We start from the raw sequence: 23510 nt of genomic DNA on the forward strand, positions 1-23510 counted from the left end.
TAACAGCCAATGTATTTATAATAAGAAGGTACTATTTATAGAGTCTTAGTAAAACAGGGTGTTCGTACAGAATCAATAAGAGTGGGTGTGGTATTGTTTCATCCAAAGCTGCTGGGAGAGATAATTCCATGTGGAGTGCTGCAAAAACAAAGGAGAAATATTAGTTGTCTTTTCACTGAAGTCCTCACCGTCTGTACAAATAAAAGCTCTATATGCAGTTTATGTAACAACTGAAGACAAATGAACAACACGTGTTTGCCAATTAATTAAAAAAGGAGGCACATTTTCAACAAGAACACTATTTTGAGATGGGTGTTATTTCAACCCTATCTCATACCAAATTGTGTAATAGCTACGTTGGTCCACAACAGAAAAAATTGTTTCACATTAACGGCTTTAAAATTGTGAGATGCCTATGTTTATGGGGCCTTTATCTTTTCTATAGGCCTTCTTCTGCCTGCGAAAAATTCTGTCTGCCAAAAAAACAACCTGTGGCCATCATTTCACTTTCTGTGACATGCACACATCTATCATGTATTTAATACATGAACATATCAACACAATAACTGAACCCCAAAAAAGATAATTCTTGTTTCCTGTGAAAGGTGCTGTGTTGAGGTTCATTAATGCATACAATTTAAGCACAGGTCACATTCTTACGTTACCAGTTCTATGTGAAGTGTAATTTACAGAAACTCAGATGAGGATTTATCACTTTACTAGGGGCATTTCAGTCATTTACTTATTTATAGAAAAATGAATTAGCCGTCTTTGACTCCAAACCATAGCGCACTCATTGCCATAATGACAATATGTGTCGCAGATGAGCTGCCATACAATGTTTTGTTTTTGTCAAGCAACGTAATGCTGGCTATGAAATGGACAGATATCCCAAGGTGCGCCAGACAATACAGTGCCTCCCCGACTGCACCACGGCAATGACTCCCTCAGATGTGAGAGGTTATTATTCATCCTCTGTGTGTTGTTTTGACTATTTCTTTTGAATGCAATGACCCTGGCAAGCTGCCTATTTATAGGAATAAGTATTAGAGAACCAGATTAATGTGGTAGAATTTCTAAAGATGGAAAGTGGAATCTATTTCAATTATCTAAATTGTCAACCACATTATTGAGGTTATGCATGCTGTCTTCACACACAGCATCCATCGTGCACTCGTTATAGGGAGGGCCAGTCAACTCCTATTTACCACTTATATATGAATAAGGATTCTGGTTAAATGTGGTTCAGAATAATGTTTTCATATTACATGTCAATGTATTAAATAAAATAAATATCTGAGCATGTTGCGGAAAATGAAATGATTGCCATAGGTCGTAAACAAGCACATATGGTCAACCATCATAGCAACGACAAAAAATGTTGCATTCAAAAAAAATCTGGCAAGACCTGAAAGAATATTCACAAATTCTCGCAAGATTTCTTTTTCAAAACCCACTTTAATGCCGAAACTATTTAGAAAGTATAGCATTTTCCACTGAGACTAACAATAAATGTTATCCGTCTTGTTTTCTGTCACGTGACATGGTTGCAGGCCTGTAGAAAAGAATAGGCCAAAAAACATGGCCATCTAACTATATCAGAGCCGCTATGGTGAAACTCATATTTTTTGGAGCAACAAAGCAATTACACATTTTGGTCTGAAATTGGGTTTGCTATTTGTTTGATGCCTTTGAAGCTTCACAAGTTAGTTATTTTATAAATTAGACATTTGACATTGTTCTTTATTTTGTTAATATTTTGGTGAGACCTTGAGGGCTGAGCTCCTCAAATCCTCAAAACCTGAATCAGACACACTTGTGATAGCACACAGAGAGAGAGAGAGAGAGAGAGAGAGAGAGAGAGAGAGAGAGAGAGAGAGAGAGAGAGAGAGAGAGAGAGAAAGAGAGAGCGAGAGAAAGAGAGAGAGAGAGAAAGAGAGAGAGAGAGGAAGCCATATGGTGTGTCTCAGTGTCTAGTTGTCGCAGTAAAACACCATGTTTTTCGATACAGAGCCAGTTCATAATCCCCTCACAAAGCTCCACACCTGTTTTTTTTAATTGGGTTTATCCTTGATTTGTTGCCTGAATGCAACCAGCGCCGTTCTCATTGAATACTTGAACGCAACTCTAAAGTGGGCGGCTGTCAACTGTATCTGTTACCTGATCATCACCATGCTGATGATGAATATGATGATGATGATGATGGCGAGGATGTAGACAAAGAGCACAACAACAACACTAAAGAAATCATAAAGAATGAAACAATTTAAAAGTAATTTCATAGTTTGTGATTTGTCTGTGGAAACACGGGTGTCACGTCCACACGTTATGTACCAAAGTGGTTGATATGCACGATTCCCCTGTTCCTCTTGGGCAGAGTCCGACACTGCAGTGCCTCTGCTAAAACCACGTTGCTCTCCACACTGATGTTCCCTGCGTTTCCAACAGACAGAGAGTAAAGTATCAATAAAAGTATATATATATAGGTACAAATAAAAATAATGTCATTAATGAATTGTTTGGTGGAGAAAATGTTCGGGCCACACACAGCAAAACTCCCCATCACCATCTCAAAGTATTCAGGAAGGACTCATTTTAACTAATCACAATGTCCAGCTTGGCTTTTGGCTTCTCGTATTTCAGATGCTACATTCATGCAAAGCCGACTCCACCCATCTGCACCCAACTCCACTGTTCAGAGAGGTCAATCATTAGCACCATTAGTCCAGTACCACCACCACCACAACCACCAGCATCAAGACATGGGAGGGAGGGGTTATCAATATCCTATCCTTTCAAATGCTTTCATGGATTCATCAAATTAATATCGTAATAACAGTCTGAGAGCATTAGAGGAAAGAATATGAATGATGTCATCGAAATGATAACACAGTTTAGAATATTATGATCTATTGTATGCATCTTTATGTTGCATGGTAACTGAAAATACTGAATGTAAGCACAGCTCTTTATATTCCTATTCAGGGATGCAAATTTGACTTTGATTAGGCGATTAAGGAGAATCACTCTCAGGGCCCTATTTTAACGGTATGAATAAGTATGGGTATAAGTATGAAACGCAAAACGCTATTCCAATGAGAGTGCCATCTCCCACCTCCTTTAAGAGCCAGCGCATTTGAACTTGACAAGTTTATATTTTGACAGTGCGTTTGCATTGCTTTTCAAGAGCGCAAAGTGTAGTGGCGCGAGTTCATTGTGGTGGAAAATCAGCTTTACGCCGGGTGCAAACTAGCAACGATACATGCGTCAGTGTAGAAAGTAAATTGCGCTGGGTGCCAGATAGGCCCCTCACGCTCTCTCACAGTGGCGTGCAGACAGACATACAAAAACAAACGAAAACACGCACACATGCACCCCCCCCAACACACACACACAGACACAGACACACACACCTAAGAAGAGGAAGTCCTTCATTAACTGAAAAAGACTGGAAGCACAAGCTTAAGCCCTTAAGGAATGATTGCAGATTAACACGCTGCATGAATGAAGTCCCTTTAGCGCAATTACAATCCAGTGGAGGACAACTGATTCTCAACTCTTGCTTTAGTTAAGAAGGAATGATCATTATTAATGGTTCAATAGTTATTGTAATTTACTAATATTGACAAGATGGGCCGGAGATATGAATGTTGTTGCATTATAGTTCAATTGAATATGGCACACAAACACACATGCAGCCCCCTCCCCCCCCACACACACTTTACTAATTATATATATATATTTATAGATAATATATATCATCCTTTTAGCAAGGTGGGTGAGATGCAGGGTGTGATGAAACTCGCTGAAAGAGGCTCAGGTAATTGGGCGACGGGAGTCCAGACAGTGCGCAACCTACCAGTCATATCAGAGAGCTGGTGAACAGTGGTGCTTGGGATACCAGGACCTGGGATAGGATACACATATTCATCAGAGCCACTAAGAGGTTTTGGTGAATACATCTCAAATAGATCTGTTTTTAATAGGTGCGAACGTTTCACTGAACATCACTATGCTTTAGGGCAGCCTGCTCAGTTCCAAAGTGCGACTTATACAGTTTTACACATTTTAATAGTTCATATTCACGACCAAGGGGAAGGTTATCGGTCTCACCGTGAAAGTCATGATCTCCAGTTTCAATCACAAACTACAACAAAACAGCACTACAAAGATGGCTGGCCATGTGTCTAAAGGCCTCACACAAGACCCAGTCTACAAATACATAACAGAGACACAATAAGCTTATTGTACCTGGCTATTTCTTTGTTACCTTTTTGAATGTGTTACCTCTTGAATGTGAGATGTCTTGGATGTTATTTTTTTTGGATGTCGCGTATCTTGGATGTGATGTATCTTTGATGGATATTTTCTTGGGTGTGCTCTGTCTTGAATGAGGTATGTCTTGGATGTGCTCTGTCTTGAAAGAGGTAGGTCCTGATTGAGCAACCCAGTATCACGCAATTTCATGCTCATGCGCACAAACGTAAATCTATTGAATCGTGTCCCAGAGCACGATTGTCCAACATTTTTCGTAATACACAGAAAGAACTGCAAACCAATGCATTCTGAATAAGAGTGTTTCTCCGATGTTTCCGTGCTACACAGAACGAAATTTATACCAATGCATTTTGAATGGGAGCATTTTTAAGACGAGAGAGAGAGAGTGTGCGCAGACAGTACAGTGCACCCTCTAGTTATATATGTGTCAATATTTCCGATTTTTTATGCAGACTTCCTCAAAAACTGAAACAAACGTGCTCCACAGAACCCGCGTTTCTCAGACAATTAAAGTGCTCCACAAACCGAAGCGAGAGAGACAGAGAGAGAGAGAGAGAGAGAGAGAGAGAGAGAGAGAGAGAGAGAGAGAGAGAGAGAGAGAGAGAGAGAGAGAGAGGGAGAGAGACAGAGAGGCTTCAGAAAGGGTGTGCGCAGATAGTACAGTGCACAGTTATGTATTTTTGAAGCAGACCTCCTCAAAAATTGAAAATAAATAAATAAATAAAAATAACCGTACTCCACAGAACGAAATGTAAACCAATGCATTCTGAATGGGAGCGTTTCTCCGATGTTAACTTTATATATATATATATATATTCATTTTATAGGTGGTTCAGGTATACCAGACAGTATTAAAATATTCATAAAAAAAAACGATGTAAAAAATAAGGTTACGAGCCGAATTTGGTTAAAATTCAGCCTCTGCTGGCCCACAACTAGATTGGTAAATTTCCTCGTTACACGCTTTAATTTAATTATATTGAAATTATTATGACCATGGAGCCTTTATTTTCTTGCCGTTATCATTACATCGTTTCTCGTTATATCGATATGAATTCTCGAAACACAGTGGAAAAGAGAGAGGGGGAGCCATAGAGAGACACTGATGCACTGCTGAGCCAAGTAACTGATGGGCTTAAGAGGGTCTCTCCTATATAATGAATTTATATATATATATAAGGTTAACATCGGAGAAACGCTCCCATTCAGAATGCATTGGTTTACATTATGTTCTGTGGAGCACGGTTGTTTTTATTTATTTATTTATTTTCAGTTTTGAGGAGGTCTGCTTAAAAATGCAAAAATGCAAATATTGACATATATATAACTAGATGGTGCACTGTACTATCTGCGCACACCCCTTCTGAAGCCTCTCTCTCTCTCGTTTCGATATGTGGAGCACTTTAATTGTCTGAGAGACGCGCGTTCTGTGGAGCACGTTCGTTTCAGTTTTTAAGGAAGTCTGCTTAAAAAATCGGAAATATTGACATATTTATAACTAGAGGGTGCACTGTACTATCTGCCCACACCCCTCCTGAAGCCTCTCTCTCTCTCTCTCTCTCTCTCTCTCTCTCTCTCTCTCTGTTGTTTCATTTTGTGGAGCACTTTAATTGTCTGAGAATCGTGCATTCGGTGGAGCACGTTCGTTTGAGTTTTTGAGGAGGTCTGCTTAAAATAATCGGAAATATTGAAAAATATATAACTACAGGGTGCACTGTACTATCTGCGCACACCACTTCTGAGGTCTCTCTCTCTCGCTTTGTTTTGTGGAGCACATTAATTGTCTGAGAAACGCGCGTTCTGTGGAGCACGTTCATTTCAGTTTTTGAGGAGGTCTGCTTAAAAAATCTGAAATATTGACACACATATAACCAGGGGTGGGTAGTAACGCGTTACAAGTAACGCAAATGAGTCAAAAAGTACTTTTTTCGGATAAAAAGTACTTTTCACGTTCCTTTTTTAAGTCTGTAATTTTACTCTTACTCGAGTAAATATTTGATTTAGAATTCTACTCTTCACTCAATTACATTTTCCATTGTGCCTTCATTAAAATTAGTATTTTGATAAACATATTATCTTCGTTGACTGTAAAACAAGCGTACACGTTAGCGACGCTCCCTCCCCCTAGATTGCAATATTGTAGCGATTCCATTGCCGGGGAGACAACTCACAATTACGTTGGGGCTGAGGACTCGAGCCAGACCATGCTATGCGTAGGCTGAATCGCAATTGCGTCAAAACAAATCCGTGTGGAAATTGCAATAAGTGAAAGATACAATTTCGCACGTTGAGCACACAGTGGTGTGACTCGTTTATTTAGTCAAAGAGAAAAGCCGGAAATCAAAACGTGCTGCAGGTAAACAAATCCCGCATGGGCTCTGACGTCATGAGACGCCGTAATCCTTAAAGGGACAGCGATCCCTGAACCACCAAAACAGTAAATGACATGCAGTAAACGACAGCACAATTGAAAGAACAACACATAACAAAATACTGTGGGTGAATTATGTTACACTCACTACATCTGATTCATTACCACTCTCTTCATCCCACACCACAAACATGACAGACAAAATGTCGTGGAACAGAAACAACAACCAGAGCTTTTTATAATTAAGCAATAGATCACGACAGGCTGTGGTATGTGCTCATTATACCACTGTTAAGGGGTATCCTATTCTCTCTCTCTCTCTCTCTCTCTCTCTCTCTCTCTCTCTCTCTCTCTCTCTCTCTCTCTCTCTCTCTCTCTCTCTCTCTCTCTCTCTCTCTCTCTCTCTCTCTCTCTCTCTCTCTCTCTCTCCCCCCCCCCCAGCCAGGTTAGTGTTTAATTGGTAACTGTTCCTACAATGCTTTTGTCAAAGCTGAAGTTAAATTCCATGTTTAGTGTAAATTTGTTTGATGGCCTATGTTTGTATAATGAACAATACAGAATGAAGCAACTTGTGAAGAAATGTTTGAGAGTGCATCTTTCTCACACATACACACGTTAGGTCTTTTTCACTGATCCAAGCACTGCAATACAAAAATGTAAAGTAACTTGTAATTTGAGTAACTTTAAAACAAAGTACTTTTTTACTCTTACTCAAGTAGGTTTTTACAATTGGAATATTTACTTTTACTCAAGTACATTTGAAGGAAGTAATTGTACTTTTACTTGAGTATAGATTTTCAGTACTCTACCCACCTCTGCATATAACTAGAGGGTGCACTGTACTATCTGCGCACACCCCTTCTGAAGCTGCTCTCTCTCTCTCTCCCCCTCTCTCTCCCCCCCTCTCTCTCTCTCTCTCTCTCTCTCTCTCTCTCTCTCTCTCTCTCTCTCTCTCTCTCTCTCTCTCTCTCTCTCTCTCTCTCTCTCTCTCTCTCTCTCTCTCTCTCTCTCGTTTCGTTCTGTGGAGCATGACAATTGTCTGAGAAACGCGCGTTCTGTGGAGTACGTTCGTTTCAGTTTTTGCGGAGGACTGCTTAAAAAAAATCGGAAATATTGACATATATACATTTACATTTAGGGCATTTAGCAGACGCTTTTATCCAATGCAACTAACAGCAAGTACATTTTTCATAAGGAGTGAAGTAATATATCGCTGTCAGTACAGTAAAGATGTTCATAGAGCCAAGTGCAAGTACTAACAATCGCTAGGCTAACCCATTCCCCGTGTAGAGCAATGCTAGCAGCTACTGCAGATGTTACACAATTAAGTACTATGAATAAGTGCAATGTAGATTAAGTGCATACAATAAGTGCGTACATTAATTGCCAGGACGTACAGCATACATTAGTGGCCGAAAGGTAGCTATGCAGCGTCGAGGTGAACTCTGAACAGGGGAGTTTTGAGTCTTTTGCGGAAGCTGATGAGCGACTCTGCGATCCTGACATCAGCAGGGAGCTCGTTCCACCACTGAGGTCCCAAAACAGAGAAAAGTTGTGACTTTGTTGGTCGACCTTTGCTTGCTCTTAGCGATGGAGGTACCAGACGTCCAGCTGAGGTAGTTGAGCGGAGGGATCGAGCTGGGGTGTGTGACTTTATCAATGCTTGGAGGTAGGCAGGGGCAGTTCCATCGACTGCCTTGTATGCCAGTACCATCATCTTGAATCTGATGTGAGCTACTACAGGGAGCCAGAAGAGGGGATTCACATGGGAGAACTTCTGTAGGTTGTACACGAGGCGCGCTTCCGCATTCTGGATGCGCTGCAAAGGTTTAATCGCAGAGGCAGGGAGTCAAGCCAGGAGCATGTTGCAGTAGTCGAGACGGGAGATGACCAGTGATTGGACTAGAAGCTGAGTTGCTTCCCTTGTAAGGGAAGGCCGGATCCTGTGGATTTTGTAAAGTGCAAATCTGCAGAATCGGGCTACCGCAGTGATGTTTGCGGTGCAGCATAACTGATTGTCCAGTACCACACTGAGGTTTCTGGCAGTTGGAGAAGGAGATACAGTGATGTTCTCAACAGTGACCAGTAAGTCCATGTATTGGCAATCTTTCCCTGGCATTAGGAGGAGCTCAGTTTTGTTTAGTTAAGCCTCTGGTGATGGGCAGTTGTCCAAGTGCTGACGTCTGCCAGACATTCAGATATGCGTGTTGCTCTCAGGGCTTTGTCAGATGAGGGGAAAGAGAGAAATAGCTGAGTGTCGTCAGCATAGCAATGATAGGAAAAGCCATGCGATGTAATTACAGAGCCCAGGGATCTGGTATAGAGGGAACAGACAAGGCCCCAGTACCGAGCCTTGAGGTACACCAGTTTCAAGCGTGCAAGGTTTGGACAAGGGGCCATTCAATGTTACCTGATAAGTGCGATTCGTCAGGTAGGATGTGAACCAGGAAAGGGCAGATTCAGCAATGCCAAATTCAGCGAGAGTGGCAAGGAAGATCTGGTGGTTCACCGTGACAAATGCTGCGGACAGGTCGAGGAGAATGAGAACCGATGAGAGGGACGAGGCTCTGGCAGCACGGAGGGACTCAGTCACCGCGAGGAGAGCCGTCTCAGTGGAGTGTGCCTTTGTGAAGCCTGACTGGTATGGGTCAAGGAAGTTGTTAGATGAGAGATAGGAGGACAGTTGGTTAGAGATGGCACGTTCCAGTGTTTTAGAGAGGAATGAAAGAAGAGATACCGGTCTGTAGTTCTGGATGTCGGTGGTATCAAGGGTCGGTTTTTTGAGGAGAGGCTATATTCTGGTCTTGAAAGGCGCTGGAACAATGGCTGAATGGAGGGAGGAGTTGAAAAGTGAAATGGCAATGGCAGGATGTCGCTTGAGACAGCCTGGAGGAGAGAGGAAGGGATAGTGTCAAAGGAGCAGGTGTTGGCATGGTTAGATGTTATTATTCTGTTGACCTCGTCAGAGGTGAGAGGGATAAATTGGTAAAAGACAGAGGTGGGGATGGGAGGAGGCAGGATGGAGGCAGGGATAAAAGAGGAGCTAATGTCCTTTACCTTCTGGGTAAAGTAGGTAACAAAGTCATCAGCAGTGAAGCAGGAAGGAGGTGGAGGGGAGGGAGGGTTGAGGAGGGAAGAGAACAAGGAAAACAGTTTCCTGGGGTTTGAGGCGGAGGAGTTGATTTTGGTGCGGTAGAAGGCAGATTTGGCTGTTGACACAGTGGAGTTGAAATCAGAGAGAAGGAAAAGATATTGAGATTGATCATTAGGACAGTCTGATCTCTTCCATTTCCTCTCAGCTGCCCACAACTCTGCTCTATAAGTCTGCAGAGATTCAGACAGCCAAGGAGGGCGGGGGGGGGTTCAGGATCGCACAGGTCTGGAGTGGAAGGGACAGAGGGAGTCCAAAGAGGAGGAGAGGGAGGATAGCAGAGTGTCAGAGGATTCCTCGGTGGATAGTTGAGAGAATCGTTCGACAGAAGGTAGTGAAGAAGGAACAGTTGAGACAAACGTAGTGCGAGAGCGTGATTTGAGGTTACGGGTGGTGACAATGTGGGGACTAGAGAGGAGGGAGGGAGAGGACTTCAAGGGGAGAAAAAAGGCAACAAAGTGATGGTCGGACACGATGAGCGGGGTAACAAAGAGAGCAGAGGTGCCACAGGACCTAGTGAATATCAGGTCAAGTTGGTTCCCTGCCCTGTGTGTGGGAGGAGTAGGGGAGAGTGTTAAGTCAAAGTTGGTGAAAAAGTTTGTAAATTCGTGAAGTCGCCAAGAATAAAGAGTGGTGTGCCATTTTCAGGAAAGCAGCTGAGAAGGGCATCCATCTCGTCATAGAAGTCACAAAGGGGACCAGGATGATGGTAGATCACCACAATGGAGAGCTTGATAGGAAGGGTGACAGTAACAGCGTGGAGTTCAAAAGCAGATCTGGCCAAGTGTTCTAGTGGAAGGACCTGGTAGCACCACATCGGCGAGATGAGGAGTCTGGTCCCTCCTCCTCACCCTGAAGGTCTTGGGTGTCTGTGAGAATGAGTAGACGGTGGAAAGGCCAGCAGGAGTAGCAGAGTTCTCTGGAGTGATCCAAGTCTCTGTCAGGGCCAGGAAGTGGAGGGTTATGTGTCAGGTGTCTGCCTTCTTGACCACTGATTGGCATTTCCAGAGTCCTCCCATTACTTCAAGGTCCGTGTAGGGTCGGTGGATGGCACAGATTGGATGGGTTGCTTCGCCGAGCAGAGGATCTATGACGCAGAGGGTGCACTGTACTGTCTGCGCACACTCTCTCTCTCTCGTCTGAAAAACGCTCCCATTCAAAATGCATTGGTTTATATTTCGTTCTGTGTAGCACGGAAACATCGGAGAAACGCGCCCATTCAGAATGCATTGGTTTACATTTCGTTCTGTGTAGCACGAAAAAAGTCGGACATTCTTGCTCTGGGACAAGATTCAATAGATTTACGTTTGTGCGCATGAGCATGAAATCGCGTGATACCGGGATGGATTGAGGTTTGTCATGGATTTCATATATGTCTTGACAGGAGAACTGCTTCACGCAGATACCTGGGGATATTTCATCTTAAATCTAAAGACAAACCAACATGTTCTAGAAAAACCTGACAGACAAGGCTCAACGGTGAAAAATCTATCTGTACCGATATTGTTAAAAGATCCGCTCGAGCGGAGCATGTTAGCTTACCTCAGTCTTGTTTTTATTAAATTGATTTGCGCAATTCTATGCAACACTTGGAAGTAAATCAACACAACTATATGTCAAGAGCTATGGATTATTTGCTTTCACCTATTGATCTTGTCAAACCGGGTTAGAGTTGGAAAGATATTAGATATTCACGCTCCGTGATAAAGCAATCATAAGCAGTAGACTAACGGGACTATCGTTTGTGGGTCTTTCGCAACGATAGATAGCTATACTGCAGAGCATGAATATTGATATAGTCTAATCCGTATTTTTGGCACTGGTTTTCATGTAATGTTATTGTTGGATTTAGCATATGGATCTATTGCCCCCGTCATTTCAACTTGCTTCTGTAACCCAGTTACCTTAATGGCAACAGTGTGATATTGACAGAGTGGTCGCTCTCTACCTCGGCAGTCCAGCAGGACATGTTGGCAGCGAGGGCTGAGGCGAGCATGGAAGTGGGTGCACCGGACTTTGGAGAGAGAGCAGCTTAGGCAGGACCTCTGAAACGGACTCACAGTGGAAACCCTGAAAGCAGGAAAAATCTCAACATCAATCGAGTCAACAAAATGTCATGTTTGTTTCTATATTGCTGGAAAGCTGCTATAACCTATCCCAACAGGGATAGGTTAAATACAATTGTGGTAATACTTCTCTCACTCTTTAACAATTTTTCTAATCAAACACACTGAAGCGAATTGCAGGAGTCCATCACCCTAACCACAGCCTAGATACTTTGACGTACTTGTAGAGCTGTCTTTGTGCAGACCCATCCTCTGTGCTCAGGAAATACCTGCACAAATACGAGAGTGTGAACTAAGGTATTCATTCATCTTATGAAATACTGCAGTCACTGTCTCGTCGGTCAAACTCACAGTGAGTCTGTGTGCTCGTCGAATGCTAAGACCTGAGAGACTTCCCAGCCTCCCGAGGTCAGGTGACGAACGTTGACCTCCTGATCCTCGGACTGAGGGGGGGAGGCATGGATTCGAACAGGTTTCAATGGAGACATTGTGTATGTTAGTCGGCCATATTAGACTTTTTGGAACACAAAATCCTTCAAAGTACCTTTTTCTAAATGCAGGTTGATTAGAAAAATAATGCTTTGACATTTCCTTGTGAAATGCCAATCCTCTCAGGGGGCTTCACCTGCAGGCCCGGTTCTACGGGGGTGCATAAGCATGCATTGCACCCCCCAAAAAAATTGTTGCACCCTCAATTGAAAAAATAATAAAAAAGATTTTTTTTTTTATAAATATGATAAAAATAATGAAATACTTGCTCACAAAACAAATAATTAAGCAATGAAACTTGTGACAATTTCCATTAAATACCGTTGAGATATGAGCATCCAACATCTCTCTGACTGTTCACCAAACTGACAAAATCACTCCGCATTTATGTATGGTGTTTTGTTTATATGTTGCTTGGCAACAGTCCGCTCAGTGGGGATCTATTTTTGCTGCCGGAAGCAATTTCATTTGTTTATATGATTAAATAAACAAACAAATCACAATCTATTGTCAATTCTTATTATTAACAGTACATTTTACTAGTATGTCCGATGTTGTATAAAGCAATATCACACTCGAGGTTGCAATGTTGTCGCTCTATATCAGCGCTGCTGTGATTGGCCGCCGGCCGGCATCGTGTGTCATGCCGGCGTCGTGTGCAAAATGCACGCACCCATATCTATGGTGCGCACGGTAGTGACGTTGAACTTCTTCGGCAGCAACAGTTATATATACGTTGGATATCCGTTGGATATCCAATACATGTATTAAATGTATTATGTTCATAAGAACCCATATTTCTTTTTATTGTATTTATTTACAATCGTGTTAACTTTAAGAGTATTATACTGATTCGTTTTTGTTCAAAGTTCAAGTGTTCTTTCCTTGTTCAGCTAAAATCTGTTTTATTTTTAAGTGGCAATGTACAATTATTTGTTATGTCAAATATCCTGCCACAATTTATAAAAAAATAAACGTTATTTTTGAATTGCAGTCACATGTTTTTTTTTTAGTGTAGAATTCTGTTATTTCTTACACCTCACACATCACACATATCAAAAACCTATCTCATACTCAAAGCTATCTAAGATATCAATAAGCTAATGTTGCAGCTGAAATGTTCTCCACATCACAAGACATGATATGATACCATCTTTTAAGCACAGTAATTGTTTGTTGTCCCAACATGTCAGTAGAACTACGCAGAAGTGCGTCTATGGTAGGAAAGGCCTATGTGTAAAAAAGCGAAGTCTGAACTGAAGCTGGGTAGCTGGTTTTAGTATAGTACTGGTGCACCCCCTGTAATCTCAGATGCACCCCAAGGCATTCTGTCCTGGAACCGGGCCTGTTCACCTGGTTTGTTATCATGGCGATGTGGTTGAAGGCTCCTCCTCCGCTATTTTTTAGAGGGAGGGTGATGAAGTACACCGTGCCATCCTTGGAAAAAACTGGCTCTTCGTTCTACAGGAGGATCAAACATCAACATGTGAAGCTAATAGAAAGAATACTTTTCAACATGTCCTCATCCACATTTTTTGGTAAATGTTTCTTTTTGGTCTGCCATCATGTTAAATACAAAATACTCAAATTAAGATGAACTAAGTTAAGATTTAAGTGGCTACTCAATTCATTATTTATGATTATCAATGATGAGGAAACTCATCTTTCTAGCTACTTACCTGGCGATCAATCCACTTCTCAGATGTCATCACGTGTTTCTACCAAATAAAGGACGATAAAGAAGGGATCAATAGAAGTGAAGTTAGGAGATGTAACTCACTTGGAGATTTATCTTTGCTCTCTTAAAGTAACATCTGCAACCTGAAATTCCATCTTTAAGTTAGGTAAATTAAAGGTGCTCGAAGCGATATTTATTCATTAAATAAGCGTTACATAGCTCTATATTATGCCTGCCATCACTGATTCTGGACCCTATTTTAACGGTCTGAAACACAAGTATGAAACGCAAAACGCAAGTAGCTTTGTGGGCGGATCTCTGCCGCTGTTGCTATTATAACGGTGGATAAATGACTCTTGCGCCCGACGCAAATCTAAAATGGGTTGGTCTGAATACCGGTAGGTGTGTTTTGGGCGTAACATGCAATAAGCCAATGAGAGTTCCATCTCCCATCCCCTTTAAGAGCCATGTGGGCATTTGAGCTTGATGATTTGATATTTTGACAGCGCGTTTGCAGTCTCTGAGACAGATGCATGAGCACATTTCAAACTTAAAATGGCTCAGTTTATTGCCAAATAATAGGCCTAATTAAAACATAGAATAGCGTTTTATTCTACAACTTCAGAAACACTGAGTCGTCATGTAAATTTCAGCAAAGAGAACTTAACATATATAGGATATGCGGTCCTGTGGCCGCAACTGTGGGTCTATTTAATGAAATGTGGCAATACATTAACAAACATCGTTTGTTACCAGACTACCAGTATTGTATACATATTCGTTATCGACTTGTGTTCATAATATGCATGTGTCCCCCCCGTTAATATGCATTGCCACAGACTATTGCGTTACGGTTTAGTTTGCGTTAGTTCAAACAGATGGGTGCACACATATAGTTGAACTGCATGCCAAATATCACCCGCATTCATTCATTCATTCTTTCATTCAGTTTTACTCACTCAAGGTTTTCTCACGATGAAATACTCATCAATCCTAAAAGTTATGGGCTTGGAAACAATGTCTGTTTCAAGAAAATATATGTTTGCTGTACGGTGTTTGCAGATGCATTGTTTCAAAAGTACAATTTCTGACTGCTGCATCGGCTGTTCTTCCCCAAGTAATTCAACCAATGTTATCATTTAACCTAAAACAAGATTTTGTTTTGGAAGGCTGGGATATACTTTGCTCGAGTTTATTATTGTTATTATTATTATTTGAATGCATTGCATATTACTACAGTGTTCAATCATGCAGCCTCTTTTTTTATTTTCCACAATCCACATCATCATCATAATATTTCAATTAGGCTAATCATTTTCATGTTTGTGATGTTCATAGCCTAAGTGTGTGTAAGCTTATGTAGCAGTTCTGACCTGCCGTGGCACGTCAAAATTGCAACACCGACTGCGCTATCCGCTAGTGCATTTAGACCAGGTATTTGCCGGTCAGTGGCGCAATTGCTTTTTGGATCACAAAAATAGCACCAAGTATCATTGTCGGAACATGCCTCTGCTTTTCGCCGACACACCTGGCGCAAGTGGAATGGCGTGAGTTTGCTGCGGGGGAAATTCAGCTTCACGCCGGGTGCAAACTATCAACGATACATGCGTCGGTGTAGGGTGCAAGATAGACCCATAGAGTGTTTGGTCAGAAACATGTGTCTCCCAGTCCCTCTGCTCTGCAGTAAACAGAAAACACATTTTCTGGTATCCCGTTTACACTTTATCCAATCAGGAGAGGGATTGCAACAAAGAGGCAGTCCACTGCAAATTCAGTGGCAGGCAGCAGGATTGATGTATTGATTGACACTGTGGGAACAGGCAAAGCGACCACTGTTCTCAGGAAGGGCTTACACATCAAAACACACCAAAATAATACTAAAACAAACTGCTGAAGAGAAAAAATAAGAAAAAAGGCTGCCAGGATAAAAGTCGAACTCCCTTTATGTCGACGTGCAAAGGAGTTAGTTGAGTGACCTATAGAGGCAGCTTTTGCAATCTAACGAGGAGTCATCTTGCCAGGCTTCAGGTTATGCGTTTGTGTCCAAACCACCAGTGGTTGGACAAATCTGCATTCTATGAGGAACTCCGTGATCTACGATGGACAGGGAAGCCAGATGGTTCATCAAATCAACCGCCAAGTAATTTTGCCTTCCCCTGTCCAAACATTTTCTGAGGATGACTTCCCAGATGTTTCTGTGTGACGAACCATCTGGGGAGTCATGTCAGGAGGGCAGTTATAACTGCAGAAACTGACCAGAGGTTAGAACCTTTAAAGCAAAAAAAGCTTCCATCTCCAATGTTAGGAGATGTTGGGTTACATTTCCAAAGTGAAGTTTCAAGTTAAATCTCCTCACCTTGACGCAGTGTGCTGTGATGACATCACACAGAGTCAGGATCGACGTGTTCTGCGCTCGGTTTACCCAGCGCACGGCCACTTGCTGTCGCGTGAGCCAGGTCACCATGGTGATGTAGTGCTCTCTAGCGTAAAAAAACAAACACGAAGTTGGTATGAATAAGTGAGTAAAGGTCACCCCACCTGAACCCCCTCTCCCGGAAATGTCTTGAAATACCTTTCCTCAAAACTGTGGGGCGGTCGCAGCTGGGCGGTCTGAGCCCCTCCTTCCAGAGCGATGACGTAGAGTTTGACAGTTGGGTTAATCTGCCCCATCTGAAGGGTTCCAAACCAAGACCCTTTTAGTAACTCGATCTCCCTTCTGCCCCCAAATATCCATGCAGTCAACTGTCGTTATGAGAAATTTTCCACAATGTAAGGTTTTGTTAGTTTTTGGTAAGCTGCGGTGGTAGGCTAGGCCAGGAGATAAATCCAGGCTCTGTAATGACATTATAATTCAAGCCAAGAGTACACAGTGACAGTGTGTGAAGTGGTGTAAGCCCCGCGGGCCAGTCATTGTGCTTCTCTTGGTAAGCCTCCCTCAAACACTCTGCTCATTAGTCTAGAGATGATATGACACATCGGCAAGCATCACTACAAAACAACAGTCTGACACACGCTTTTTTTGTGAGTGTGTGTGTTTACTTCACTTACTTTGTCTCTCATAGCATTTCTACTGTTGCTATGCTTATATATGCTAATAGACCGGAACAAGTCACATATAGACAACCATCGTCTCCCACCCATTATTTTCGATAGTGCACAGGGTGGAGGAGCTGGGACCTTGGGATAGGGGTACTTCTTCCCCTTGGGGTATCGGCCTTCAGTGAAGTGGGGCAAAAGCATGGTAGGCACCAGGCTGTCGTTGATGGAGAGGTAGGCCAGCCAAGAGCCATCAGGGGACCACCAGTGAGCCACCTGGGTGTGGATAACTTGCTCTAGTGAGGACAAAATGGCGGAACACGGGTTTGAGAAGAAGTCAGTTGAAACAAAGGGAATGTGGGGGTTGGGGGGGGGGGGTATTAGTTGTTGTTTTGTTGGAGGACAAAATGAATGGTGTGAAACGAGAAATGTTCACTTTCAGCCAGTTAAATTGTTCTTGAGTTTTTTGCTGCCTACGTTTTGTTTTCAGTTTTGTCTTTCAGTTCAATGGGAAGTCATTGTAGGGATAACAATCTGAGCTGGTGTCGGGATAAACACTGTTGAAAACAGTTCAATATTTTCTGTCGTAAATTATTGTATATGGTTTGGTTTAATTAAGTTGAAAAGGTTGCTAACTCTTAAGTTGTGTTTTATCTCTTCAATTCATTAAAAATCACTGGTCATTAAGAACCATTGGTGTTTACTGCAATGGTTGTCCGGAGCATTAAACTGAATCTGATGGTTTGTTTATGACTTGCGTCTTGTTTGTTTCTGGCTGATTGAATTTTAAAACCTCACACAATGGCACTTAATGCGCATTGTTTTTTTTGTTTTTTTTTAAGTAGAATTGAAACACAATTAACCTCATCAGTTCTCAAATGTTTGTTCATTGTTGAGGACAACAGGTTTTTTTCAGTCTTTTGGTTGTGGTTTATGGACTAATGCAGTATAAAATTCAGCGTGTTCCCAGAAAGCACTTTCCCTCTCTGCTATTTTACTTTTTCCTGGAATATCTAAATGTGGTTTATTTGAAGTTGCCTACTCTGCCTACTCTTTTACCCAGAAAGGACATTATCAAATCCTTCTACCATTTCTGACCTGAAAGAATATGCTATGATAGATTTTTCTTTTTGATCAAAACACATTTCCTTTGATGATGCCATCAGTCCTTACCTTCATACAGCCAATCAGAGATGCCGTTGAAGACAGCCCCTTCCTGTCCAGAGGACGTCAGTCTCCAAGAACTGCTCTGGACGTCCGCTTGGTAGTAAATGTTGTTTTCAAATATGTAAACCTGAGGATGAACCAAGAATTTGTCAACAGGTATTAGGGTTGTCTGCACGATGTTCCCAGTTTAAAACCACTGTAAAAGTGCTGGTAGAATTGTGATTTGAAGTACCTCAACCAGGACTTGTCAGTCATTTCTAAACCATTGTATTGTGGGCTGGTGGTGATTGTGGTGATGTGTAGCTGTGTTTCTGCCCTGTTATGGGAAGTCTGTTGTAGGTTTTTAACTATTTTGTACTCTGTTGTATTATTTAGCCCCACTATTTTTTCCCATATGGCCTGGAACTACTCAAAAGTGGGGCAGGCTCAGTAACTCAGTATTGGTCTTCACAGTTGACCACAAACACAAAGAGTTAGAACATTTTGGAAATGACCCAGAGAACTGGCATTTAGGTTAACATCTTTCTGAACACAATTACATTATGTAGAGGGGGGGATACTTTGTTAAAAACTGGCTTCACTTTGATAGAGTGGAGACCGGTGAATATTAAATGGGTTAATTTTCTCCTACTATGGTGGTTTTTTTCTGCACTTAGAGGTTTAATCTGTCCTTGAAGCAAAATCTTCTGAAGCTTTGCCACGACAGCCACTGATACATATAGATCATTCCTGCACTGCAGCTTCCAAAGGACCTCAGCAACAACAGAGCACTCAAACAAGCGGCTCTTTGTGTGACCTCCCCAAGTGAACACAAGCCGGGTCGCCACTGAACACATATGCGTATGCAAACACACACACACACACACACACACACACACACACACACACACACACACACACACACACACACACACACACACACACACACACACACACACACACACACACACACACACACCTGTCTCGTATGTATTAATATACTCCCATTTAGATTCTTGTTATTCGCTGCCTCAGCAGCCTTCACCAACCTGAACTACAGAATAGGGTTAATCGTATAGATTGTCCCATATCGACTGTTCCAAAAAAACAGCAATACGTCACGTATGTATGTCAAGGACAGATTCTGCCAAAACAAAATGAGGACATTTATTTTATTCTCAGTGAAAAATGCGTTTTGATAAGATTTCTAGTGATATATGTGCATTTTAATCCATAATCTCATTAATTAATCAGAAGAGAATGTAAGTGAATGCAACGTTTTTATCGTTGCCATGGTGATTCAAATGGACGCTGCTATCCCACAAAGCTTGCATGTTGGTTGATCAAAAGTTTTTCCATGTAATCATCTTAGCTGTTGTGTTCTGTGCTATTTTATGCATGTGATGAACATTTCAAGAGATCCTGTGATTTATATACTTAAATATTCTTCTTTGGGACGGATTAAGAAGATTATGTTTTCGTGAGGCCCAACGAAAGCGTGTTTGCGCACACTGAAAAAAAGTATTGCATGATAAATAAATGTTGTTTAACAAGATAATCATTACACATTAATACTGCTGTTTGATGTTGTTTCAATAATATCATTTTAGATTTTCGAGGGACCCAGGGATTCATTTATATTTATCATGATAGTTATTTCTTCTTCTTTGAGGCAGACTAGGCCGACGTGTTTTTATGGGGCAACCTTGAATTCTATGTTTGCTTTGCCTCCGCTGAAACCCTTACCAAAGCCTAATTTAAGGTAATCAGAATCAGGATCAGAATCAGAATTGTTTTTACTACATTCTAATTGTACAAGTAAACAAGAGTAAAGAGTATTATGCTTGGTACCTCAACACACACATAGCAGCAACAATAAAATATAAAGTTAATAGATATTTAAAAATATAAAAATAGGTAAAAAAATATTGAAAGATAATATGAAAAAATAAGTAACAGAAATGTTAAGTGATCGAGTTGTAGTGGTACCAGCCACAGTTAGGGATAGCATGAGCAAGAAATGCAAGTTTCAGTGTTTTTGAATCATGAATGCAATTAATAAGGTAAAAGGCAGACAATAATAATAGGCTACTAAAATGATCTACACGGGGGTCGCAGAAATACAATAGGTGAAACAAACACTTATTGTTGGTATGTTGGGACACAGAATGACTTGGGATTAAGATAGAGACGTTTGTTCTCTTATATATGAAAGAAGGGCCTCAAGGAAATACGATATTCATTTGGGGGCTCTTAATAATAATAATACATTTAATTTAGAGGCGCCTTTCAAGGCACCCAAGGTCACCTTACAGAGCATATAGTCATCATAAATCGTTTAAAAACAAGACATTGTGGATAAACAGAAACTTAGTGTCTTGCCCTATATGAAGTGATTCAAAAATCAACATCAAATGCGCCATTGAAAAACATTAAAAGGACGGAATGTAAAGTTATTTGAAGAGATCAGAACATGGCTATTAGACCTGTCAACCCCGGGGAGCCGTGGGATCGTCTGGGAACCCTGAGTCTCTGCACATAGTGGACGGTGTGTAACCACAACCTTGGTTACAAAAATGTCCCTATGCCTTTCGCTCATAACTTTTTTTTTAATGAGTTAAAGGTGTGTATTTGCGTGTCGGATCGGTGGGGTGGGGAATCGTCTGGGAAGAATTTACCTAAGAATGTCAGAAGTGGGGTGAGAGGCTACAGGATGGAGCCTTTTCTGAGGCTCTTTGAGTTACTTCCTAGAGGGCATGAGCCCCAAAACGTTTAATCATACTTTTCCTTTAAGCCCTCTTTGATATAACAAATACGTCCTAATCTATCCTAAAGAAGAAGAACTAATGTCATCCCTGGGTCACTATGTTTTTTGTGGTGCAAAACATCTACGTTTCTGTTGAAAGAACATCGTTGGCCCCTATCTTACACCAAGCGGAATCTACTTTCTACAACGACGCATGTATCGTTGCTAGTTTGCACGCAGCTTGAAGCCGATTTCCCCCTGCAGCAAACACCACACTTGTGCCCTGGAGAGGCGTGACGGCGAAAAGCAGAGGCGTTCTCCGGCACAAATGGTAATTGGTGCTAATCTAGTGATTCAGAAAGCAATCGCGCCACTGACCGGCAAATACCTGGTCTAAATGCACTATAGCGCTATTTTGACGTGCCATTACAGGTCGGAATGGCAACATAAGCTTACACACATGTAGCACAAACAGCACACGCAGCACAAACATGCAAACGAATAGTCTAATTTAAGTATTATGATGTCAAAGATTGTTCGTATGTGTGAAACTGCATAGAAATAGCATGTGGGTATTTTTTTCCATAGGGGGTGCATGAATGAACAATGTAGGTTATTGCCATGCGTTATAATAATAATAATAATAACAATAATAAACTTGAGCAAAGTATATCCCAGCCTTCCAAAACAAAATCTCGTCTTAGTGTAAATTATAACGTTGGTTAAATTATTTGGGAAAGAACAGCTGATACAGCGGTAATAATTGGTACTTTTAAAATATTGCATCAGCAAATACCGTATAGCAAACACATATTTTCTCGACCCAGACATTTTGTACAAGCCCATACATTTTGGGATTTAGAGTATTTGATCGTGAGAAAACGTGGTTTTACTGCGAGTGTTTAAAAGTTGAATGAATTCGGGTGAAAATGTTTGGTGCGCAGTTCAACAATATGTGCACCCATCTGTTTAAATACATGCAAACTGAACACGTAATGCATAATACAGTCCATGGCAATGTATATTAATGGGGGGGACACATGCATATTATCAAAACAATTACACAGTTGACTGTTGGATTAGGCCTACTGTTTGGCCATAAACAGAGCCATTTGAAGTTTGAAATTCATGAACGCACTGTCAAAATATCAACTCGTCAAGTCCAAAAGGAGATGGGAGATGGAACCCTCAATGGTTCATTGCTTGTTACTTCCAAACCACACCTACGGGTAATTAAGCTACTCCAGACCAACCCATTTTAGATTTGCGTCGGGCGCAAAAGTCATTTATTCGCCTGTATAATAGTAACAGCGCCAGAGATCCGCTCACAAAGCTACTTGGGTTTCGCGTTTCATTCTTGCGTTTCAGATCGCTGAAGTAGGGCAGAATGAGTTAGGCTACTTAAAAGAACACATAACATACCAGCTGAAATGATTAACCTGACACACAAAGAATGATTCAAACAACGAGCCGGCTGCTCGATTTCAGGGACAGCAGCGTTTATATTAGTGATCGGTCGTTCGCGACCGAATCAGTTCGAATGACCGAATCTTTAACAAGAACGAACCGAACTGATTCTTCTCTCTCTTCGGCTCGTTCGTTTTCAGACTCGACACCTCCCAGACCCACTGGACGCTGACTCGCTGTTCGTTCACTAACTGTGAGTGGTGAAGAGGGAAGAGGCTTAGTGAGCGAGCGTACGATAATACGATTCAATATCATTTAAATGGTAAATGCATGCTGTCTTTGTACTTTCTGTGTCATGCCAGATTATTTAAATTTTTGAATGTCTCGTCAATCTGTCTCGTTCTTTCATGGTTCGTTCTCCCACCATCATTGCTAGATGAAGTCTATTATCTTGCTGGTATGTTAAACATCCAATAATCAACTACACCCTCCATTCCGCTGCGTTTGGTTAAAGTTGTTATATTGTGTTGATTGATTGACCGACTTCCAGAACGAGGGAGGAGCTGAGTCTGACTGACTCAATTGAAAACCGTGCATTCCATGACTCGATTCACCGCTACCGGAAACTTGACTGAACGAACGAATGAACAACGATTCTGAACGACTCTTCTTGGCAAACTGACCGACGTGAACTGAATCAAGGAAAATAATCATTGAAATCATTACTGGTTTATATGCATCACCATGGCAACGATAGAAAACATCACTTTAACAAAAAACTAAACATCCTATTCCTTCACTGACTTGGATTTCAAATTAAAATGCATGCATTGCTAGAAATGTTGGACATTTTGGAAGACCTAAACAAACAACCTAGTGTGTGGTTTAGGTTGGAGATCATATTGGCCTCAGTCAAGCTGCTCTCAATCGCTTACAGTTGGTTCGTAATTCAGCCACCAGGCTTTTAACTAGAACTAGCTGTTTGTCCCACATTCCACCTGTTCTTGCATCCCTCTTTTGGCTTCTTGTAAAGTCCAGTATAGACTACAAGAACCTGTTGATGTCATATAAGGCACTGCATGACCTTGCCCCCAGTTACAGCTCTGATCTCCTGACTCATTCCATTTCTCCACTTGTCCCAT

General features: G+C 41.5%; 1 protein-coding gene across 1 annotated transcript in view; it reads right to left on the bottom strand.

Annotated features, from left to right (window-relative positions):
• The window catches only part of LOC115529717 (inactive dipeptidyl peptidase 10), a 144338-nt gene that overhangs the window by 10878 nt on the left and 109950 nt on the right, over positions 1-23510 (bottom strand). Inside the window, exons 8-19 of the mRNA XM_030338690.1 lie at positions 18243-18363; positions 17211-17365; positions 16606-16703; positions 16390-16513; positions 14035-14073; positions 13709-13816; positions 12218-12309; positions 12088-12135; positions 11749-11870; positions 3860-3907; positions 2335-2433; positions 69-138 (exon numbers count right to left, since the gene is read on the bottom strand). Of these exons, the coding sequence (XP_030194550.1) occupies positions 69-138; positions 2335-2433; positions 3860-3907; positions 11749-11870; positions 12088-12135; positions 12218-12309; positions 13709-13816; positions 14035-14073; positions 16390-16513; positions 16606-16703; positions 17211-17365; positions 18243-18363 (1124 nt within the window). The remainder of the gene's footprint in view (positions 1-68; positions 139-2334; positions 2434-3859; positions 3908-11748; positions 11871-12087; positions 12136-12217; positions 12310-13708; positions 13817-14034; positions 14074-16389; positions 16514-16605; positions 16704-17210; positions 17366-18242; positions 18364-23510) is intronic.

This window comes from Gadus morhua, chromosome 17 (assembly GCF_902167405.1).
Source record: "Gadus morhua chromosome 17, gadMor3.0, whole genome shotgun sequence".
Taxonomy (NCBI): domain Eukaryota; kingdom Metazoa; phylum Chordata; class Actinopteri; order Gadiformes; family Gadidae; genus Gadus; species Gadus morhua.